Genomic DNA, 22,286 nt, shown 5'->3' on the forward strand with positions numbered 1-22,286 from the left:
CTAAGTTACACTTGTAATCCTCGCCTGAAGTAAGCTTTCGTGCATCCACTCCAACTTGAGGTTCCATAGTTGAACAACTAGATTTATTTTTTGATTCAGATATTGAATTGGAGCCTGCCAACAAGATATGGATTCCCTTGCTTTAGATGACCAACTAGCCCAAAGAAATCCCATATCAAGTGACCGATATCCTTCTCAGTTATTTTGTATACTTATGATGTTTTGCGTCACTTCACAAATTTTGATTAACTTTTTGTCAGTTAATGTGTGTGCTCTTCATTCCTCTTCTTCTGTTGATTTTATTGGGAACAAATTACTCTCTCTCCCTTACCAAAAAAAAAAAAAAAATTACTCTCTCTCTCTCTTTGTGTTCTTTTTTGTTTATAATGAACTCACTTTCTTTGCACATTTCAATGTATGTCGTCAATACTGGCTCTTCTTAATGATTCTCATCTACTCCAGGTAAATGTATAACATCATTATGCTGGCGTCCTGATGGCAAGGTTGTTGTCTTGGGACTTGAAGATGGTACGGTTTTACTGCATGATTTCGAAGCAAGTTTTTTATGTTGTTACTTGAACGTTAGCCTCACTATTTCTCAACTAGAAATTCCTCCTACAACAGTTGTTTATCATCAGAATATGTTCTTTTCTCTAATCTTTATTGGGAGAGATTCTGAATTGCTCAAAATCTGTATGATGCAATGCAAACAGCAAATTTTCCCACCGAACATTCAGCTGCTAATAGAGATGGCAATCCATTTTTTTTGGTCATGTCTGTCAATGTTAAGTTAACAATGGATTGCTAGATAGGTCAATCTGAGTTGGATAAAATTATCAACAATTTTTTTAGAAAACTTGATTTGAACATCTGTTAAATAGGGTAACAAATTACAAGAGATGAATAACCCGTTTGACTAATTAGATTGAATCCAATGGGTCATACAGTATGAATATTTTCATCAATGTCAAACTAGTTCGAAAAGAAACTAGCCGTAAGCTTACAAAACTAGCCGTGTAAGCTTACAAAATCTAATTATGCTTGTGGGTGACTCTTAAATGATAGGGTTTGTATGTGCCTCAATTATGCATGTGGGAGGAAAAGTTTGTAAATAACTGGTTATGTTTTTATCAAGCTAATAGCTGCTTTCTCACGAGTAGAATGGCTGAGAACTTGGCTGAGGCTTCTGCCATTCTGTTTCTTTGAGATTTCTAGCAGTATATTACTAATCCTTCACTTCATAGATTAAATTTTGTTGAGAAGAGATTTTGTTTGTACATATGAATGTTATCTTACCAAAGTAGCTGTCTTTATGGAACTATGGATATGCGGTGTGCTGCTTTGGATATGCTAGTGCTTGCGGCAGTTATGCACACTGTGGTATAATCATTTCTAACATGGTATAAATATTAAGCAGAATGGAAAACTGTTAAGAAGCTGGAAGTCCCATATGGCAGCTGTGGTGTGTCTCAACTTGGAGGAGGATGCCCCAGTGAATAGAGTACGCATCTTTGAACTTAAAAGTTGATACGACTTTGTCATCTTTATGACCGATAGTGCATATCTTATGGCTCACACTTAGTTATTTTAGTCTGGTTTTCTTAAATACTTTTTTTTCCAAACTTAAAGGGTCCCCGAGTAAGAATCTTTACCACCAGATTACTAGAAAGAACGTCAAAGACTTCAATCTCCATAACTCTCAGCAACGATGATGCGACGTGATTTTGAAAGAATAAGATTAGTTGATCGACCAAGAGGAGAAAGTTTGTGGATCAGTCGCGAAGAAGGATCCCTTATACCAACCTAGAAATAATTCCATATTTCCTGTCATCCTCCCTTTTAATCGGCTTTTGGGAGGGACGACTAATTCAGCACATAAGTCCTGTCTTCCACACGGGAAATAGTTCTGTATTCCTATCTTGCTGTCATCCTCCTTTTCAATCAGCTATTGGGAGGGATGACTAATTCCGCACGTATTTCCCATCTAGTTAGCGAGACCCGCATGAAAAAAAAAATAGAAAAAAAAAATAAGAGGAAGGTTTCCAGACAACATCACTCTATTAATCGAGAGCTTTGTATACATTGATGTATTCTGAGCACTGTCTGGAAAATATATTGGGTACTCAAGTAATGTCAGACAGGAAATACGGCGTATATCATACACGACTCTACTCATTGCTTGTCAAGTGTGCAACTTGGACCGGACGAATCTCCCTTTTTCTCTCTCTCCCCCCTCTTTTCATCTTCTCCCACAAATTCATGTCACAATCTCGTCCCAAGACTCTCTCTCTCCACTTTTCATCTTGCCAACATGTGGTTGAAATTTTGACAGACCTTATCTATTATCTTTGGATTCTCTTGTGCAATGATATTTCAGCAACGACTCTAAGCGTGGGGTAGCTTGACAAGTTTTTGACTTATTGCTGCCATTATGGTTGCCAACTGGTGCCGAAATTAAATCAAACTTGAAAGCAAAAATCAAGGGCAGAGTCAGAGCAAAGCCGAAATGCATCGTCTCATCTTTGGGCATTCTTTCGTTGAGCTCGCGGCAGTGATCCTTCTCCTGGGGCTAGCGTTCTATTTCCTCAATAAGAAGAAAGCTAGTGTGCATGGAAATACAGAAGATGCTGATACGGGCACATCTGGTTCGTTGACTACACCGAAAAAAACTAATTCCGGTGGATCTAGTTCATCTCCGACAGAAACTAGCAACATTGGATCTAGTTCGTCTCCAGCGACCGATATTTCCGTAGGATCTAGTTCGTCTCCGACAGGAACTAAGTCCATTGCATCTAGCTCATCTCTGACAGAAGCTAACAATGGTGCATCTAGTTCGTTAGCTGCTTCGACTGGAAACTGCTACGAGGTGTTCTTGAGCTTCAGAGGCCCAGATACTCGAAAAGGCTTTACCGATCACCTCTACAATGGGCTCCTCGATGCCGGAATTGACGTTTTCAGAGACGATGATGAGCTCCCCCAAGGCGAGAACATCAGACCAGAGCTTTTGGCAGCTATCACGAACAGTAAAATCCTGATCCCCATTCTCTCCGTGAATTATGGCACAAGCAGTTGGTGCCTGGATGAACTAGTTAAAATAATAGATTGCAAAAATAATAACGGGCAGATAGTTTTGCCTATATTCTATAAAGTGAAACCAGCTGACGTGGGACATCAAATCGGGAGTTTTGGAGAAGCATTTCATAAGCGTGAGAGTCGTTTGCTTGAGAGGCGTTTCGACCCGACGATTCTGAAGAAATGGAAGCAAGCACTCCTTGAAGTCAGCACCTTGAAAGGATACGAAGCCGCGGGGTAAATTTCTCACCAAGACATTCTCTCCTTTCTTTTAATATGTGTGGGTGTTTACTGGTTATTCTCTTTTTCAGTTTTTTGATTTAATGTTATTGACCAATCTAATTATAGATTTTATTATCATGATCCCGTTCGCTTGAATAATAAGATTTTTTTAATGTACTTTTAATCTTATATCCAAAGATTTTGTAACATTGCGCCAATGTTTTTCTTCTTTATAGTGTGCTCTACATTGATCTCCATCACAACTTTTCTAATTACATATTTATTTGAGATTAATAGTACATATTATTGGTGATTTATATTTAAAGCTCATAACATCATAATATACCGTGCATAGTGATTGTCAAAGCCTTAATTCTTTGTCTTGCCAAGTTACATTTATTAAATCATTAATGTCGTTGATTAGTTGCTATTAAAGTTATTCTCAAAATAAATGTTTCATTTGTTATATATGATGATTGTAAATATGAAAAAAGAAAAAAACGATTATTTTTATTACATGTTTGTTTGAATAATTTTCAATGCATTTTCCTCTCTTCAACAAGTAATTTCTATCTCATGCACCTGCATATATTGAAGCAGTGTTCTTATTTTTGGTAATAATTATTCTTCTACTTCCTTATAAACTGAATCATAGAACATAGATACTCAAAAATAAAATAAAATAAAGTATAACCTATTATCATCTCTAGAGGAATGAAAACTCATAAGAGCACCAATCTAGGAGGATACTAAATTCAAAACACGAGCAGAAACTTGCAAGTGCATAGAATTGTGCAAATGAGGAGAAATCCCTTCAATGACATTCGGGTAGTTCACAATATGGCACTCTAAATGACTTTTCGGATTGGTATTACGGGACCTGAAATCATCTTGCATCAAAAGTTATGACTTGTTTATTGATTGATGGCTAATTCTCAGTAGCTGGCTCATTGGATTTTCGCTTATTCGGACGCTCTACAAAATTTTCAAAATCACATCCACATCCCTAATATGTTTAATAAACAAGAAGTTAAAAATTCGGTTCAAATCCTTAATATATACAATATCCAACATTCGTACGCGATATCCTCAAGTCTCTTATGGCTTAATAAATTATGTCGAAGTAACAGTGGAATGGGGCACGCCATGTAAAGCAACCACCAGCTTTTCCCACTTTAATTTTAGCATATATGATAATATATGGTGACATGACAAAATCAATTTTCTAAGTTTTCCAATCTATCCCTAGATTTATTTATTATTGTGTTCTCCATAGGTAAACAATATAAATTATTGTTGCCTCATATTTGAACTTGTCATATTTGACAGGTATGAAGCGAAGTTGGTGAACTCGGTTGTCCGAAAAGTGTTGAGCGAACCGAAGAAAAAGTTTGAGTTGGTTGTTTCTGAGAATTTGGTCGGAATTGATAGTCATGTGAAGAATGTTTTGGAATTTGTGGAGAACAAATCTCATGCCACCCTATTTGTTGGCATCCATGGAATGGGAGGCATTGGTAAGACTACTCTTGCTAAAGCCACCTACAACAAGCTCTCCAATCAATTTGAGCATCGTAGCTTCATTGCTGATATAAGGGAATCATGGAAGCGTAATGGCATACATTACTTACAGAATCAATTAATCTATGATATATTGAAGCGAGAAAATGAAGTTCGTAATGATGATGAAGGGACTAAGTTCATCTCCTCCAAGTTTAAAGGTAAAAGGGTCCTCATTCTTCTTGATGATGTGGACAATATTATTCGATTGAAGTGTTTGGTTGGTAATCGTGATTGGTTTTCTTCGGGAAGTAGGATCATTATTACTACCAGAAATGAGAGGATTCTTGAAGAAGTTGGGGTGGACTACACCTACGACCATAAGGAAATGGATAAAGATCAATCTTTGCTCCTATTTAGCAAACATGCATTTCGAAAGGACTCTCCTCCAAGGGAACTTAAGGACCTTACTTGTGAAGTTGTATCCAAAACTGGAGGACTTCCTTTGTCCCTTGTGGTTTTAGGTTCATTATTGTGCGGAAAAAAGTTAGCATTCCGGAGAGGTACAATAGAAAAGTTAATAAAAGTGCCTCCTAAGGAAGTGCGAGAGAAGTTAAGGATAAGTTATGAAGCATTAGACTATGAACAAAAACAAATATTTTTGGATATTGCTTGCTTTTTCATTGGCACCGACAGAAGAATTGCATCCTATATGTGGGAAGCTTGTCGGTTCTTCCCTGAGGAGGGAATTGAAGTATTGAGAATCATGTCATTAATAAAAATTGGAGATGATCATGAGTTTCGAATGCATGATCAACTGAGAGATCTTGGTAGGGAAATAGTTCGTGAGGAAAACCAGCGGGAGCCTCGGAATCGTAGCAGGTTATGGGATTTCGAGGAAGTCCAAAAAGTGCTAAAGGAAAATAAGGTAACGGTTTGGTTTCTTTTGCTCACTTAGTCCATGTTCTACTGTTAGAGTAATGTTGGTCCACTACTTAGTGCTTGCTCTAGTGAATAGAGAACCTTCGACTATTATTGCCCTCGAATGTTTCATTGGTGAAATTAGAAAGTACGGAGGTTGCTCTCTCTTAGTAAGTATTGTAGTGTTATCCGAGATTTTCCTTAAAGTGAATATTACGAAAGTATCTCCAAGAATGAGATACTTTCAATTTTTCTAGATAAATTATAGAGGTATTCAATTTTGGAAAGACCTTAAATTTCTATAATTGCTTCATTTACTTTTTTGACACATGCAATAAATAAATTAACTGTGCTACTGTAAACCATAACTACTTACAATATATAAAGTATAAACCATAGAATTTTAATCTCTAGATGTTAAAATTTATATAATAGGATTAACGATGCCCACATTTCTCATGAAATTGTAGTCATTATCGCATAATGGAGAATGGAAGGAATACTTATTTTGTGTAATATTGCATTAGGAATTGCATTTACCAATATTAATAGGACAAGGACTCATTTATAACTTACGATAATAAATTAGGAACATAAATTTCTTATATATAATATGTGTACATATATAACATCAACGTATTTTATGCAATGACCATTAAAAAGAGAAATGTTTTTCTTTTTCGTAGTAAAAAATCCAAGACATAAATAATCAAATTCTTTTTTTTTGTCGTAGATGCCGAAGGCTAGGCTTTAATGGTCAAGTACAAAAATTGGGCTTATTTTCGGCATTTGGCCAAACTCTAGCTATCGATTTTTGGTGGTGAAAAATGTTACACACCACACAAAGAAATCTTGGAGATAGAGAAAGGTATCTTGATATTTTGAGAGGGAAGTTTATGTGGGAAATGACTAATCTTAGTAGATAACTTCTGTTGAAGATCTCTTCTTTTTTTTTTTTTTTTAATAGTTACTCTTTCTTGGATTCCTTTTAAGTGTTGAGATCTAATTCTTTCCCAAATTATCAGGGGAAAGTGTCCAAAAAGTCTTAAACCTATTGCATTGGTGTCAATTTAGTCCTAAACTTTTTTTTTGTACCAATTCAATCCAAAACCTTTTACATTGAAGTCAATTCAATCCTAAATCTTTTATTAGTTCCATTTGAGTCCTAAACCTTTTGGATTGATGCCAATTCAGTCCTAAGATTTTTTTGTATTTGTACAAATCGAGTCAATCTGGTCAATTTTGACCCAAAATTGCTAATGTGGACGTCAATTGTCCTACGTGGCATAGCCCGTGCCGACGCGGACTTTTTTTAAAATGTTACTTATTATTTTTAATAATTGTCACTAATTTTTAATAATTTTTTAAAAAATATTTAAAACATTAAAAATAATATTAAAAAATATCCACGTCGGCGATAGACGTCCACGTCTACGATTTTCGACTAAAATTGACCGAATTGACTCAATTTGTACAAATGCAAAAAATCTTAGGACTAAATTGGCACCAATCCAAAAGGTTTAAGATTTGTTTGGCACTAATAAAAATTTTAGGGCTGAATTGGTACCGGTGTAAAATGTTTAGGACTGAATTGGCACAAAAAAAAGGTTTAGGACTGAATTGACACAAAAAAAAGGTTTAGGACTGAATTGACACCAATGCAATAGGTTTTTGACTTTTTTGACACTTTTCCCCAAATTATCATATCATCCGCCTATGAGTATCCATGAAATCTTGTACAACATTGTGACTTACAACAACCAAATTTCTGGTTTGGAGAAATCCATGTATAGGTGAATATATATATATATATATATATATATATATATATATAGATATATTTTGGTGTGAATGCTTACTACGCATTTGGTTCTCAGGGATAGGATAACTATTCCATTTTCAATCTATTCAAGTGGAAGCAATTATTCCTTCTTTTTCGTTCAGAAATGGGTTAGAAATTACTATTCTCTCGCAAATCAGGAATAGTTATTTCTTGGGGGCCAAGGAAAAGCTATTCCATATAGGGTTGTAGCCAAAAATAGCTTCAGCTTTTACATTTCAAAAATGCTTTGCACTTTCAACAATTAATTTTTTTCTATGTACGTCAAAGTTATTAGGGTCTATTTATTATATCTGTTATACTTGAGTAACTCAGTTATTTATGATTATGATTATATCAAATTTTAATCCATAGTTAAACTAAGATTTATGATAAAATGTTTAGTTTTAGAGATTTATAATATAACTGAGAAGTTATTTATGGTTTTGAATATATCAAATTGTAATCCATAGTTAAACTAAGATTTATGATAAAATAATACGTTGTAGAGTATATTAATATAGCTAAAAGTATTGTCTTAGCTATTTATAAGTTGAAAATAATTAATTAACAATATTTCAAGTTACTACTAGGAAAATAATAAATGCATAATATCTTAATATAACTACTACCACAATATTCAGTTTCTTGTAATTAGTTATCACTCCAATGGGAAATAAGAGTACATGTTAGTTTTTGTATTAATTGCCGTAAGTAGCACAGTACAGTAATATATAAGAAATTAATATAAAAATTGCAGAAAAGTTATATTTCTAGTAAAGTAGATTTTGAAAGATTTTATTCTGTATGTGCCATTACATCATAGTTCTTTTTAAGATCCGAATGCTTATGGCCGAATTTCAAAATGGAAGTTGACATCCTTCACTTTGTTAGCGTTAATAAATATTAAATACTGCTTATTGTCGTAAAAAGAGAATCATATCTTCACATTAGTAGTCTTTTGAACACATTAATGCACGTCAATAGCAATATGAACAAAATTGTAGTACACCACTTTAGTTGGATATAGTACTGATGAACATTGGTTCTTGCTTATAGGGAACAGAAAAGATTGAGGCGATTATTCTGAGTGAAGGCAGCTCAAAAGTCTCCGGCAAAACAGCTGAGCGAAATGGCGACATTTACACGGAAAAACAATTCAAGAATTTGACGAGTCTAAGATTCCTTCACATTAAGAGGGCACATCTCAGTGGAGATTTTAAGGACTCATTTGAGGGGTTAAGATGGCTTCGATGGCAAAAATGTCCCATGAATTTTGAAGTAAACAATTTCCATGTTAAGGAATTAGTTGTACTCGAACCGTCAAAAAGCGAGATAAATGAGAAATGGAAAGGATGGAGTTCTTTCACGGTAAGAACAAGTCTTTTTTACCCTCCTTTTATGCTTTCTTTTGAATCATAATTGCTCTGGACTAATCCCTTGACCATCATTTTTTTTAACCAGGTGGCAAAGAAGCTCAAGTTTCTCGACCTTACAAGTTGTCTGTCCTTGGAAAACACGCACTTCCTCTCGGCTTTTAAGAATTTAGAGGTTCTGATCCTCAATAGTTGTTGGGGACTGCAGCAAATTGACTCTTCAATTGGAGACATGAAGGCCCTCCTTCGCTTGGAGTTGATCGGCTGTGACAACCTCATGGAGATTCCAGCAGAAATCGGTAAATTAAAAGCACTGGAGCAACTCCTTCTAGAAGATACTCAAAAACTTTCTGCATTACCGGACAGCATAGATTCTTTGCGGAATCTAGAAACTCTAAATATTTCTGGCAGTGGCATAAAAGAATTACCCAACGGTATTGGGAGGCCGAGAAAGCTCCGACATTTAGATGCTTCAAGGTGCAATAAACTGGAAGGGGTAATGCTAGAAAGTATAGGGTCTTTGGAGAATCTAGAAATTCTCAATGTTTCTGAAACCAGCATGAAAGAATTACCCATAGGTATTGGGAGGCTGAGAAAGCTCCGAGAGTTACATGCTTCAAGTTGCAGAAATCCGAAAGGGGAAATGTCGGAAAGCATGTGCAATCTTTCATCCCTACAACGCCTTGATTTTCTTGGCTGTATGGAGCTCCAATCGCTGCCGGACCTTCCTTCCAACTTAACATATTTGGGTGTCACCTGTCAAAGTCGCAAATTGCCTTCACTTTCCCACCTAACCCATCTCAAGGAACTACAAGTGAGTGAATGCAAATTTCTCGAGTGCATCCAAGAACTTCCATCAGCACTATTAAAGAATTCAGAATGCTCCCAATGGACAGATGTTGAACAATCAGAATTATCGCAATCCCTAAACACTCCCTTCAAGTTGGAAATATTGGAAGTCCGTCACTGTGAATATATTGAAACACTTGGACGTTTCCACGGTTTATCCATCTAAGGACATTCTACGCTGGATATTGCAAGAATCTACTTGAGGTTCGAAGTCGTAACAAATTGAAATATTTGGAAAGCTTGACTATCGCACGCTGTGATTCAATTGAACGGTTGGACCTTCCGAATTTCGAGAGCTTGAAGATACTGGATGCTCGTGACTGTGATAACTTAGTCGAAATTCAAGGTCTCGATAGGTTGGAGTTCTTGGAAAGCCTCGCATATCGCATGTTGCACTTCAATTGAAAGGCTAGACCTTCCAAAATCCGGGAAGTTGAAGAAATTAGAAGCTGGAGGCTGCGAAAACTTAGCTGAAATTCAAGGCCTCAATAGGTTGGACTTTTTGGAAATGCTAAATATCGAAGGGTGCACTTCAATTGAAAGGCTAGACCTTCCAAAATCAGGGAGGCTGAAGAAATTAGAAGCTGGACTTTGTAAAAACTTAGCTGAAATTCAAGGCCTCGACGGGTTGGAGTGTTTGGACATGCTAAATATCAAAGGATGCACTTCAATTGAAAAGCTAAACCTTCCAAAATCCAGGTGGCTGAAGAAATTAGAAGCTGGAAGCTGCGAAAATTTGGCTGAAATTCAAGGCCTCGATATGTTGGAGTTTTTGGAAAGGCTAAATATCGAAGGGTGCACTTCAATCGAAATGCTAAACCTTCCGAACTCCGGGAGGCTGGAGAAATTAGAAGCTGGAGGCTGCAAAAACTTAGCTGAAATTCAAGGCCTTGATATGTTGGAGTTTCTAGAAATACTAAATATCGATGGGTGCACTTCAATTGAAAGGCTAGACCTTCCAAAATCGGGCAGGCTGAAGAAATTAGAAGCTGGAGGCTGCGATAACTTAGCTGAAATTCGAGGTCTCGATAGGTTGAAGTTTTTGGAAATACTAAACATCGAAGGGTGCAATTCAATTGAAAGGACAAACCTTCCAAAATCCGGGAGGCTAAAGAAATTAGAAGCGGGAGGCTACGAAAGCTTGGCGGAAATTCAAGGCCTTGATATGTTGGAGTTTTTAGAAATGCTAAAAATCGAAGGGTGCACTTCAATTAAAAGGCTAGAACTTCCAAATTCTGGGAGGATGAAGAAATTAGAAGCTGGAGGCTGCGGAAACTTGACTGAAATTCATGACCTTGCTAGGTTGGAGTTTTTGGAAATGCTAATTATCGAAGGATGCACTTCAATTGAAAGGTTAGACCTTCCAAAATCCGGGAGGCTGGAGAAATTAAGGGCTGGAGGCTGCGAAAACTTAGCTGAAATGCAAGGCCTCAATAGGTTGGAGTTTTTGGTAATGCTAAATATCGAAGGGTGTACTTCAATTGAAAGACTAGACCTTCCAAAATCTGGGAGGCTGAAGAAATTAGAAGCTGGTGGCTGCGGAAACTTAACTGAAATTCAAGACCTCGCTAGGTTGGATTGTTTGGAAATGCTAAATATCGAAGGGTGCACTTCAATCGAAAGGCTAGACCTTCCAAAATCTGGGAGGTTGCAGAAATTAGAAGCTGGAGGTTGCGAAAACTTAGCTGAAATTCAAGGCCTTGATAGGTTGGAGTTTTTGGAAATGCTAAATATCGAAGGGTGCACTTCAATTGAAAGGCTAGACCTTCCAAAATCCGGTAGGCTGAAGAAATTAGAAGCTAGAGTTTGCAAAAACTTAGTTGAAATTCAAGGCCTCGATAGGTTAAAGTTTTTGGAAATGCTAAATATCGAAAGGTGCACTTCAATTGTATGGCTAGACCTTTCAAAATCCCGGAGGCTAAAGAATTTAGGAGCTGGAGACTGCAAAAACTTAGCTGAAATTCAAGGCCTCAATAGGTTGAAGTTTTTGGAAATGCTAAACATCGAAGGGTGCACTTCAATTGAAAGGCTAGACCTTCCAAAATCCGGGAGACTGAAGAAATTAGAAGCTGGAAACTGCGAAAACTTAACTGAAATTCATGGTCTCGATAGGCTAGAGTTCTTGGAAAGCCTGAATATCGCTAGGTGCACTTCAATTAAAAGGCTGCTCCTTCCAAAATCCGAGAGTCTGAAGACATTATATGCTGGTTCATGCAAGGAATTAGCCGAAATTCAAGGCCTCGATGGGTTGGAGTTTTTGGAAGTGCTATGTATCGAAGGATGCACGTCTGTTGAAAGGCTAGAACTTCCAAAATCCGGCAGGTTGAAGATATTAGAAGCTGGAGGCTGCGAAAACTTAGCTGAAATTCAAGGCCTCGATAGGTTGGAGTTTTTGGAACAACTGAGTATCATTGGATGCAAGTCACTTAAAACAATTCCAGAATTATCTGGGACACGGATTTATCAAAATTAAGAGAAGAAGCCCTTTGCATATCAAGGAACAGTTCTAACAAAGGTACTTAAAGCAGGTAAGTTAACTTTGCTCGTTTGAGATCTACCGCCCAATTTTTATTTGTATTTCCTGTAATGATCCTGTCATTATATTTCCTGGTTGAGAGTGCCGTCATTTTTTCTTACTTGAATTCAAGGAATCTGGGGAGATGTTCATGGAAGTTAATATGTGCTTTGGCAAAATGATTCTGATTATCATGCCATTAACAGAAATAGATGAAAAGGCTTTCTAAGCGCATCATTTGTCGTTGGTCTTCGGGTAAGATCCTTCATCCTATGCAGAAAAATAAAGACTCTCGACGTTTGATTGATTCTGGAATGCTGGAAGTACTGAATAAAAACTGATGTATACAACATTTGATAGCACGACAAAAGTCATTGTATAGGTCGAGAAATGCTAAATGAAGGACCCTATATGGGGTCCTTCTTATGTGAGGTTTTAGTTTGCTCTGCGCTCACCATGCGGCTCATTACTGCGTGTTTCAGGTACACTTGAGGATGAATTTACCATGCAAAAGGAGTATGTTGAGAGGAAATCCCTTAGTATGCTTACGCTACTGACTTGGGACAAATTTTGTCCAGCAGTATGGTACACTTCACATTTTCAGACGGTCTGCATTAGCTAATAAAAGTAATCACATCGGTCTAGAAATGCTAAATGCAAGAACAGGCCCTTCTCCTAGTGGTGTGGTCATGAATGAACTAGCAAACAGGCCATAAGCGAAAACATCGTTGAATTGGAGGTTGGTGCCTTAGGGGATTTTTTCCCTAAGTTAACCGAGAGTCATCTAGACCAATATGAAGTGTACCATACTGCTGTATTTCCATCTTGTTTCCCTTCTGGGTATACAATTTAAAGTGTCCATGAAAATTAAGAACTTGAATTGAAGGGGATGTCATCTATGCTAGATGGACTAGCCATGTCAGATGCAGAAATGCTTGATGCCCACATGGAGTTGGTAGGTTTAGGCCCTGCATAATAACGTCTCGATGCTGTCAAGCATCTATATAATTTTCCTTAGATTTCTAATGCCGACTCTCACAATGTAATGCACTTCTGGCTCCTCTTCTTCCTCTTTTTTACTGATTGAGCGATCCCTACAAGGAGATATTTAATGTATACTAGATTGTAGAGTATAGGCTGGAAAGTTTCTCACTTCTTGTACTACTAGAGTTAATTTATCTTGTTCTGATTACGGAGCAGCATTTTGACGCATCATTTTAATTAATCAAGTTCGCAGGTGGGAGTTTAACTTACTTGTTAATAGGATATCTCAAGCAATGCTCCATACTTGTATGACAATCTGGTCGAGAGGGATGGAGTTACGAATTGGAGAAAGCGCAGAGACTAAGAGTGTAGGGGGAGCTGCATCCAAGTATGTTAAGTTGTTATATGAGTTTTATCTCTTGGTAATTCAAATTCGCAAGAGTTTAGGATTAGATGCCTAGATTTGCCAGTTCTTGCTATTTATTCCCACCTAAAAAATTTAGAGAGGAGGCATTTTTTCTCCAGAAACATCTGAATGCTTACGCAGCATATTGTCTTCTGGATTTGGAGAACATGTTGATTGCACTATAGTAATTGAGCCAACCCTGGAATGGTTTCTGTTGAGATCCTAAGTTGTAGGTACTAGCACACTTGTGATCCTTGCCTGAAGTAAGCTTTCATGGATCCACTTTACCTCGAGGTTCCAAAGCGGAACGACAAGGTTCATTTTTGGATTGAGATAAGATTGGAGACTGCCAAAAAGATATAGATTCCCAACACTTTAGATTACCTACTAGCCAAACAAATCCCATATTGAGTGACCTATATCCCCCTCAGTTATCTTGTACTGTTATGACGCTTTGCCTCACTTCACAAATTTTGATTAACATTTTCTGGTTACTGTGAAGAAATTATTCAGTCTCTCTCTCTCTCTCTCTCTCTCTCTCTCTCTCTCTCTCTCTCTCTCTCTCTCTCTCTCTCGTTTTTTTGGTTGTCTTATCGACCCACTTTCCCTTGCACATTCATTGTGTATGATTCGTCAATACTGGCTTCTCATAATTATTCTAATCTACTCCAGGTAAATGTATCACATCATTATGCTGGTGCGTCCTGATGGCAAGATTGTTGTCTTGGGCCTTGAAGATGATGCAGTTTCACTGCATGATGTAGAAGTAAGTTTTCCATGCTATTGCTGTAATGTTACCCTCATTACTTCTCAACAAGAAATTCCTCCTGCAAGAATCCTTTATCATCAGAATGTGTTCTCCTCTGATCTCCCTTGTGGAATATTCTGAATTGCTCAAAAGCTGCATGATGCAATGCAAACAGCAAGCTTGCTGAATGAACATTAAGTTAAGATGTTTCTGAAATCCTTAAAGTCTAGCCAACTGGTTTGATATAACGGCCGATGAATCGGACGGTTGTATTTTAGGTCAGTACAATAGCTTATTCCCGTATGGAGGGTCGGTTGGAGTCTTTATTCAGAGAGAGTATTTTGTGATTCAGGTTTGAAACTTCATGCTAAAGTGGAAGCAATTCGATGCTTGCCTGCTAAATTTTTCGGGGTTGATAAAGAACTTAAGAGGTTCTTGCTATGGGAAGCTGCTGTCAGAGTTGGCTTGGAACGGGTATATCCCCTGCGGCTTTCCAGTCCAGATTCAAAGGCTTTTGTCGGAATGGGCTTAAATTCCAACACGTTGTTCGTGAGATCGAGAGCTAGGAGTTGATCAGTTCTGTTCATCAAAGACCTTTCTCTCATTTCTCCAATCGTGGTTGGGATTTCTTGCTTCATTTGGAGTAATTCCATTTTCGCAGTAATGAAGTATTGTCGTATTATTGACGTTGAGCCTCTAATGTGTAACTAGAGAAGAACCTTTGTACATCTAGTGAAAGTTTTTTAGTGGTCTGTGATTTTTTTTCCCGCATTGTTTTTTTCACTTAAAAATCTTGGTGTTGTTGCCTTGTCTCTTTAACATTTCAGCATTATATTTGCTTATTTTAAGGTTGTATTGCTGGAATATACTGCTATTGTTGCTGGGGTTAACTCTATTTTGGTCAGTTTAGTTTTGGGGACGAAATTTATTCTTGATTGGGTTAGTTCTTGGTGAATTGTTGCATGGTTCTCCCCAACAAGATTGTCGTTGGAACTAGAGTTGAAATTGTTCTTGGTGAGAAACTGTGCTTCTGTTTCGGATATTGAAGCTCGCTTAATGTAGCTTTAACTTTGTAACAAAGAGCCAGCTTTCACAAAAGGAAAAATGACACAAATTATCCATAAACTTTAATCCAATATGCAATATCCTCCTCGAATTTTTAATTTGTTCAGTGTGATATTTGAATTATTAGTAAATATTCAATCTAGTCCCTAGGCTATACGAAAATGTTCAAGGTCATTCTTCTTAATTCAAGTCTAATGAAATCCACTGATGTTGCTTCCAATCCTTTAAATTTGAACGATGAACAAAAAAAAAAAAAAGATAGTTACCCAAGCAATATATACGTGAGTATTCACCTCTACATATGATAATCGACTTCAAAATATAATAATCTATGTCATCAAATAGCAGCTTCTTATTTTTGAAAAGACTATTGCCATTGCATGAAGTCTGACTAATCATTTTTATATGTCCGACTCACTATATAATAATCAAGGTCATCATATAATGTCTGATTTGTCGTTTGAGCAAATGAAAGAACTAAATTAAACATTTACCAGCAGTTCAGGGGCAATACGAAACTTGTTAAAAATTCAAAAATTATTTGTGTTATTTTTTCCTCGTGAACCATGCAATATTGGAACAACTAGCAATTTAGCTCTCGAAGACGAATGTCCAATAGTTTGTCTTGTTCCATGTGAAGCAGTCCTCGTGGAATCGATGATCGCATTGGATAACCAATTAAATTTTAGGGAGATTCACGTACTCCTTCAATGCCCTCCCTCGTCATATTATTTCTCCCACCGCGTGCAAGGGGTTTCCTTACTGGGAAATCGAGTTTTGATCAATTTGATAACGAGAGCACAATTTGATAACCGACGCACAATAAATGTGGCCATTGTGCTTGCAACTCTTGGAAGTAGACCCAACACTTCAGTAACCCGGCCCGTCTGAAATCACATGCGTTTCGCCATGATGGACGAGCCCCGGCAACAAGTTCAGGTCCGGCATATAGCCCGATTCGGCCAGAATCAGCCTGCCCATCCATCAAATGAGTCCACCTCCACTCCTCTCTTCCTTATTTTCTCTCCTGCCCGGCGGAGCTTCTTAGCTATGGAGACCGGCGAAGGACTGCGGCACGTCGTGCTTCCCTTTCAGCTTCAGTTCGATAAATCTGGGCATGCATTGCACCACTTCTGTTTCAGAAATCAACTTTTGGAGCAAAAGTTGATTTCGATAAAAGAAATTCATTTGATAACTGTTGAAAATTTCTACTTCTGAAACATTATTAACGCAAAATCTTCTACGAAAAATTAGTATCGGCGTCAAAAAATTTCTACTTCGTTTTAAATTTTTTTAATATCTTCCGAAATAAATTTTATTATTAAAATTTAGTTATTTAATTTTTAAAGATAAAAAAAATATTATTCATTTTTTACTTTGGCGGCGGCACCGGTCACGGTAGTTGATGGTTTGCAACTAGTGGCGGTCGGCGGTTGGTGGCCGAGGGGCGGGGTGAGGCGAGGGAGGGGGGTGGTCGTGGTCGCGGCCACGGTGCGGCGGTGGGGTGGCATGCGGCAGAGGTCGACCGCTCGATGGTGGTCGACGGAGGCCAGCGGCTAGTGGCAATGGTCGGTAGTGGGCAGCTATTGGTGGTTGTCGGCGAAGGTCAACGGTGGGCGGCGATAGCGGAGGCGTGGCTGGGAGAGAGAAGCGTTGAAAATGAAAAGAGGATGAAGTGATAGAAATATTGATGTTGAGAGATTTTTTCTTCTGAAAGAGAAGTAATTTTTTTTAACTTCTGGAATTGGTTCAAAAACAACTTCAAAAATGGAAATCTGCTTCAGAAATAGAAATATAATGTTAAGTAACCAAATGGATTTCTACTTCAAAAGTTGCATTACCAAACAGATTTCTACTCCCGAAACACTACTGGAGTAGAAATTTATTTTCAGAAATGTTACCATGGGCACACTAAATAACTCGAAACACACTTGTACCCAAATGCGGTACGCATATTAAAATTAGATAAAATCTGCACAACTATTGTACGCTAGATATAGAGCAAAAGACCACACCTCACTATTACAACACGTACAAAAACACGCGGAGCAAACTAACTCATACAATTTGTATTTCAAGGACAGTCTTAATTCTGCCACCAACTTTTTAATCTAAAAAAAGCCTCATTTTAGATGTAGAGACTTAAAAAAAAAACTCAAGCTTTATGTAAAGTCCCAAATCTTCTTCAAATATTTTTTGTCTTAAAAAATCACTAGATAGTCCGTCAAATTTAACCCCGTTAACCCTTTGTCCAAAAACCATCATAGATGTTTAACGTGGCATTTTGATGTCAGTAAAAATTCAACATCAGCAAAGTGATACGGAAAATTATCTTCAAAATGAAAATTTTTTTGTGATCATAAAATTAGGAAAACTAGGGACGAGTAACAATTATTTTCCGATGGAGGGCTAGCGAGGGTAGATTCATGACCAGACACATTTATGTGCTTAGAAACCCGTCCAAAAAATAGAAATGGAAAAATCTATTTCTGACCAAAAATTGATTTCAAAATCAAAATGGTTATCATTCGTGCCCTAAGGATTTTTATAAAAAGAATTTTGGGAAAATTTGTGACTGGACCCACATTTATACGTTTTTCAAGACAAAAAAAAATTGAGACAGAATTAATAGTAGATCTAAAGTTGAAATTTATTCATTTTGGCTAAAATCACCGAAGCTTCTCATTTAAAAAGTTATTATCAATCATAGGCCTAATTTTGTGAGCGTAGGCATCATATAAGCTAAGGCTAAGCATAATGGACCAATCGGTTTGGGAATCGCTTAGACTGGACCAAACCGGCCGATATGGTCTGATTCTTGGGGGCTTCGGTCCGATTCCCGATTTCGGGGGGACTAGACCACCCATACTGGACCGAATAGCATATATATTTTTAAATTTCCTAAACTTGAACCTAATAATTTTGCTTTTTGTTTCCTTAGTGATGTTTTAGCGACAATGCGACATAATTAATGAGAGGTGGTCCGATGAATATATCGTTAGCGAGATAAATTTAACGACACATCACCCAAAAAAAAAAATATACGATTGGTCTAATGATTGGACCATCGATGAATCGTATAGGACTGGTCGGTCTCAATATCATCTAGTCCGGACCCTAAAATTGGAAACTAGTCCTCCCGATATGGTTCTCGATCTAAGGGTGGGACCGAACCGACCGATCACCCCTAATATAAAAGATTGTACACTTTCTTTCTAACGCTTACTCCAAAGTTTTCTTATAAGGTGGGCCCTTCCTCTCGGAGGACCCCAATAGCTTTGGTAGAGATCGTACGAATTATTCGATGGACGGTCCAACTTCAGAAGACAACAACTGCAAGGTCATCGAAATTGTTGTTTTATTACTATCATTATTATTATTAACTGGGGTTTAGCTAGATAAATGGCTGGTGAACATTGGTTTTATGCGACTTTTATCATCAGGAGTTGGTTCGACCACAAAGGAATATACATATACCGGGTTCCAGCTAGACGAATGGCTCTTGTTTTAGGGGAAGAATTGTTTAAGGGTGTTTTCGGTGGAAGATGTGACGGAGATGATGCGTCATCAGTGACGTCTTCTCTTCATGAGAAGAAAAAGCCTCGACTGCCATCTACTCTTGGCCATTTTTGTATGAATTTAGAAGTGTTGATTTTCGAAAAAAGATCAGATTGAAGATTGAAAATAATAAACTTTCCATATTTGAATATTAAGCGTGCTACAGCTATTTACAGGAAGTGGCATAAGTTTATTTCAATCAAGGGTTAGGAATTCTCTAGAAAGACATTAAAAGATTTCCACCGATTAAAAAGGTTTCTTCAGAGTAGTTGGTCGAATAATCCTTAAGCTGTGATACATATGCAAATCAAAAGCAGTTGTTTCAACTAGCCCGCCAAAAACAGATTTCCTTCAGCTTTTTCTTCAGAGCAGTGGTCAATTTGCCAACTTGTTTAATATAAGATTGTTACGTAGTTTTGTCTGTGTGTACACTTCGCATCAAGGCATCTTCAAGCGGCATCTTCTTTCCTCCTGTAGAAACACATAGTACTTACCGCAATTGAAATGAGTAGCTATTACTTAGCTCCATATCCACAAGGTATCCTGCAGACAACTATTAACTAGAACTCAGCTTTGTTCAAGCACAGACCAGAGACATTATAATTCCACTCCCTCATCATCTTCCCAAAAATAGATATCCAACACAACCACAGCAACAACAACATCATATCAAGAGAGAGAGGGAGAGGGGAAGAAAAAGTGACAGAATGGAAGGAGATAATAGGAACGAGGCATACAGAGAGTGCTTGATCAGAAGGATGCTCTCCCCATTGTTTAGATTTGTTTGTGGGAGTCTCTATGGATCAAAACGAATGAGAGTGCACCTCATCTTCGGACATCTCCAGACTTGCCATCACATCCTTATTACTCATCACTTAATTAATCATTACTTAAGCAAGATGTGGTTTATCCACTTTTCAATTGAAGAATTTAACCATCCACTCTCTTACTAACCATCACAAGAAGAATGAATAAATCGTTTTAGGATATGTTTTTTACATTAACATTACGTGCTAAAATTACTCTATTTTACTATGTGTCAGTGTGTCGCACATTATCTAAGAAGATGATCATAAAATATATATATATATATATATATGAGAATCAGTCCACCCAGATTAGTTTGCTTATTCAATTCACTAGCAAAAAAGGGCACACAAATATGTGCTTGATTTGGATTATCTAAGGAAATGAACTCTATTTGTTGAAGTGTGAAAAACATTTAACCAATTTAAGCAAAAGTGGAAGGTTTGTTCATGTTGGGACCATTCACGCTGCTTGTACTCTTCTAGATTATCATTTTGTCCAAACACAGCAATAAAAAGTTGTCGTGGAGTTACAGTCTATCTGGAAAAGAAATAAACAAGAGGAAAGACCCAAAAAAAAAAAAAATTGTTGAGCATTTATGTGTTAAAGTGGTATCCATTCTCCACCATAAAAGACGTGCATTAAGGGCAATAGGCATACCTACCCTTGTACTAGCCGGCCGCATCTGAACGTTCAACACAGGCTGCTCTTTGGTTAGTCCAAGAAATAATTAACTATATCAATGGTCGATGTATCATCATGTTTCTTGTCCGGATACATTACAAGTCGCTGTCCATTTCCTATTATATATTTAGAGAATCACCCCTATTATAGGATTTGGCCTTTTAGATTGATTGCACAAATTTTGAATTGATTGAATCATTTATTCAATCAATCCATAGGACTAGATCTCTAGTCCGCACAATAGGAACGGAGTTATTTCTCACATGTTATATATTTACAAAATCATCCCATTATGTCTGCCTAATAAAGGCAAATGTGTGTACAAAATTACATGTCACCAATAGTTGCTTCGACCCGAGACTATACTAAATTAATAGAGTGACTAAAAGTCCTAAAAATACGAATTGGCCGGCGGGGCCCTCGACTACTTCCGTTGAGGAGTTGGGATATCAAGCATGTTATGGCTTTCCACTCCGCTGGCAATCATAGAAATTTTATGCTGCTATCGGATGAATTTGTATTCGGGAACAAAAATTTTGTATTATTATGAAACACGTTTATCCGCTTAGAAACTCATCCAAAAATTGTAAATGGAAAAATCTATTTCTGGCCAGAAATTGATTCTATAATCAAAATAGTTATCATCGATGCTCGGTTTTTACAAAAAAGAATTTTGGAAAAATTTGTGAATGGACCTATATTTATGTGTTTTTCGAGACAAAAAAAAATTGAGGCCGAATTAATAGTAGATCTAAAGTTGAAATTTATTTAGAAAATTAGGCCTTTTATATGGATGGGTACCTTGTTTGGCTAAAATCACCGCACCTTCTCATTAAAAAAGTTATTATCAATCTATAGGTCTAACTTTGTGAGCATAGGCATCACATAAGCCATGGCTAAGCATAATGGATCAATCGGTTTGGGAACCGCTCAGATCGGACCAAACTGGTCAATATGATTCGGTTCTTGAGGACTCCGATCCGGTTCCCGGTTCCAAGTGAATGGACCACCCATACCGGACCGAATAATATTTATATTTTTAAATTTCCTAAATGTAAACCTAAACTTGAATACAATATTTTTGTTTTTTGTTTCCTTAGTGACGTTTTAGCAACAATGCTATACAATTAATGAGAGGCGGTTCGATGAATATATCGTTAGTGAGATAAATTTAATGACATATCACAAAAAAAAAGTCACTGGTCTAATGATTGGACAGCCGAGGAATTGTATCGGACTGGTTGGTCCCGAGATCATCCGGTCCGGCTCCCGATCTTTAAAACTGAAAATTAGTCCTCCCGATCCGATTCTCAATCTCGGCGTGGGACCGAAGCGAACGATCGCCCCTTATATAAGCTTGTACAGTTTCTTTCTAATGTTTACTCCAAAGTTTTCTTATAAGGTGGGCCCTTCCTCTCATTGGCCCCGACAGCTTTGGTAGAGATCGTACGATTTATTCGATGGACGGTCCAACTTGAGAAGACAACAACTGTAAGGTTGTCGAAATCGTCTTTTTTTTACTATTGTTATTGTTAACTGCGTTCCGGCTAGATAAATGGCCGGTTAACATTGGTTTTATGCGACTTTTATTATCAGGGATCAGTGAAATTTTCGCCCTTATTTTAGGGGAAGAATTTTTTAAGGGTGTTTTCGGTGGAAGATGTGACGGGGATGGATTTATATGCACGTAAATCATACGTAATCAATGACGTCTTCTCTTAATTAGAAGAAGACGACTTGACTCATGCTGCCATCTATTCTTG

General features: G+C 37.3%; 1 protein-coding gene and 2 pseudogenes across 1 annotated transcript; 2 read left to right on the forward strand and 1 right to left on the reverse strand.

The window, feature by feature from the left end:
• Positions 1-22,286, reverse strand: part of LOC125314374 — a 413,124-nt pseudogene that overhangs the window by 370,884 nt on the left and 19,954 nt on the right.
• LOC125314053 (disease resistance protein RPV1-like) lies at positions 2,507-8,894 on the forward strand. The gene is made up of 3 exons (XM_048275508.1): positions 2,507-3,309; positions 4,624-4,808; positions 8,591-8,894. The coding sequence occupies exons 1-3, from the start codon at positions 2,507-2,509 to the stop codon at positions 8,605-8,607; spliced, it is 1,005 nt and encodes a 334-aa protein (XP_048131465.1). The 3' UTR covers positions 8,608-8,894.
• LOC125314380 lies at positions 9,020-12,234 on the forward strand (annotated as a pseudogene).

This window comes from Rhodamnia argentea, chromosome 3 (assembly GCF_020921035.1).
Source record: "Rhodamnia argentea isolate NSW1041297 chromosome 3, ASM2092103v1, whole genome shotgun sequence".
NCBI classification, from domain to species: domain Eukaryota; kingdom Viridiplantae; phylum Streptophyta; class Magnoliopsida; order Myrtales; family Myrtaceae; genus Rhodamnia; species Rhodamnia argentea.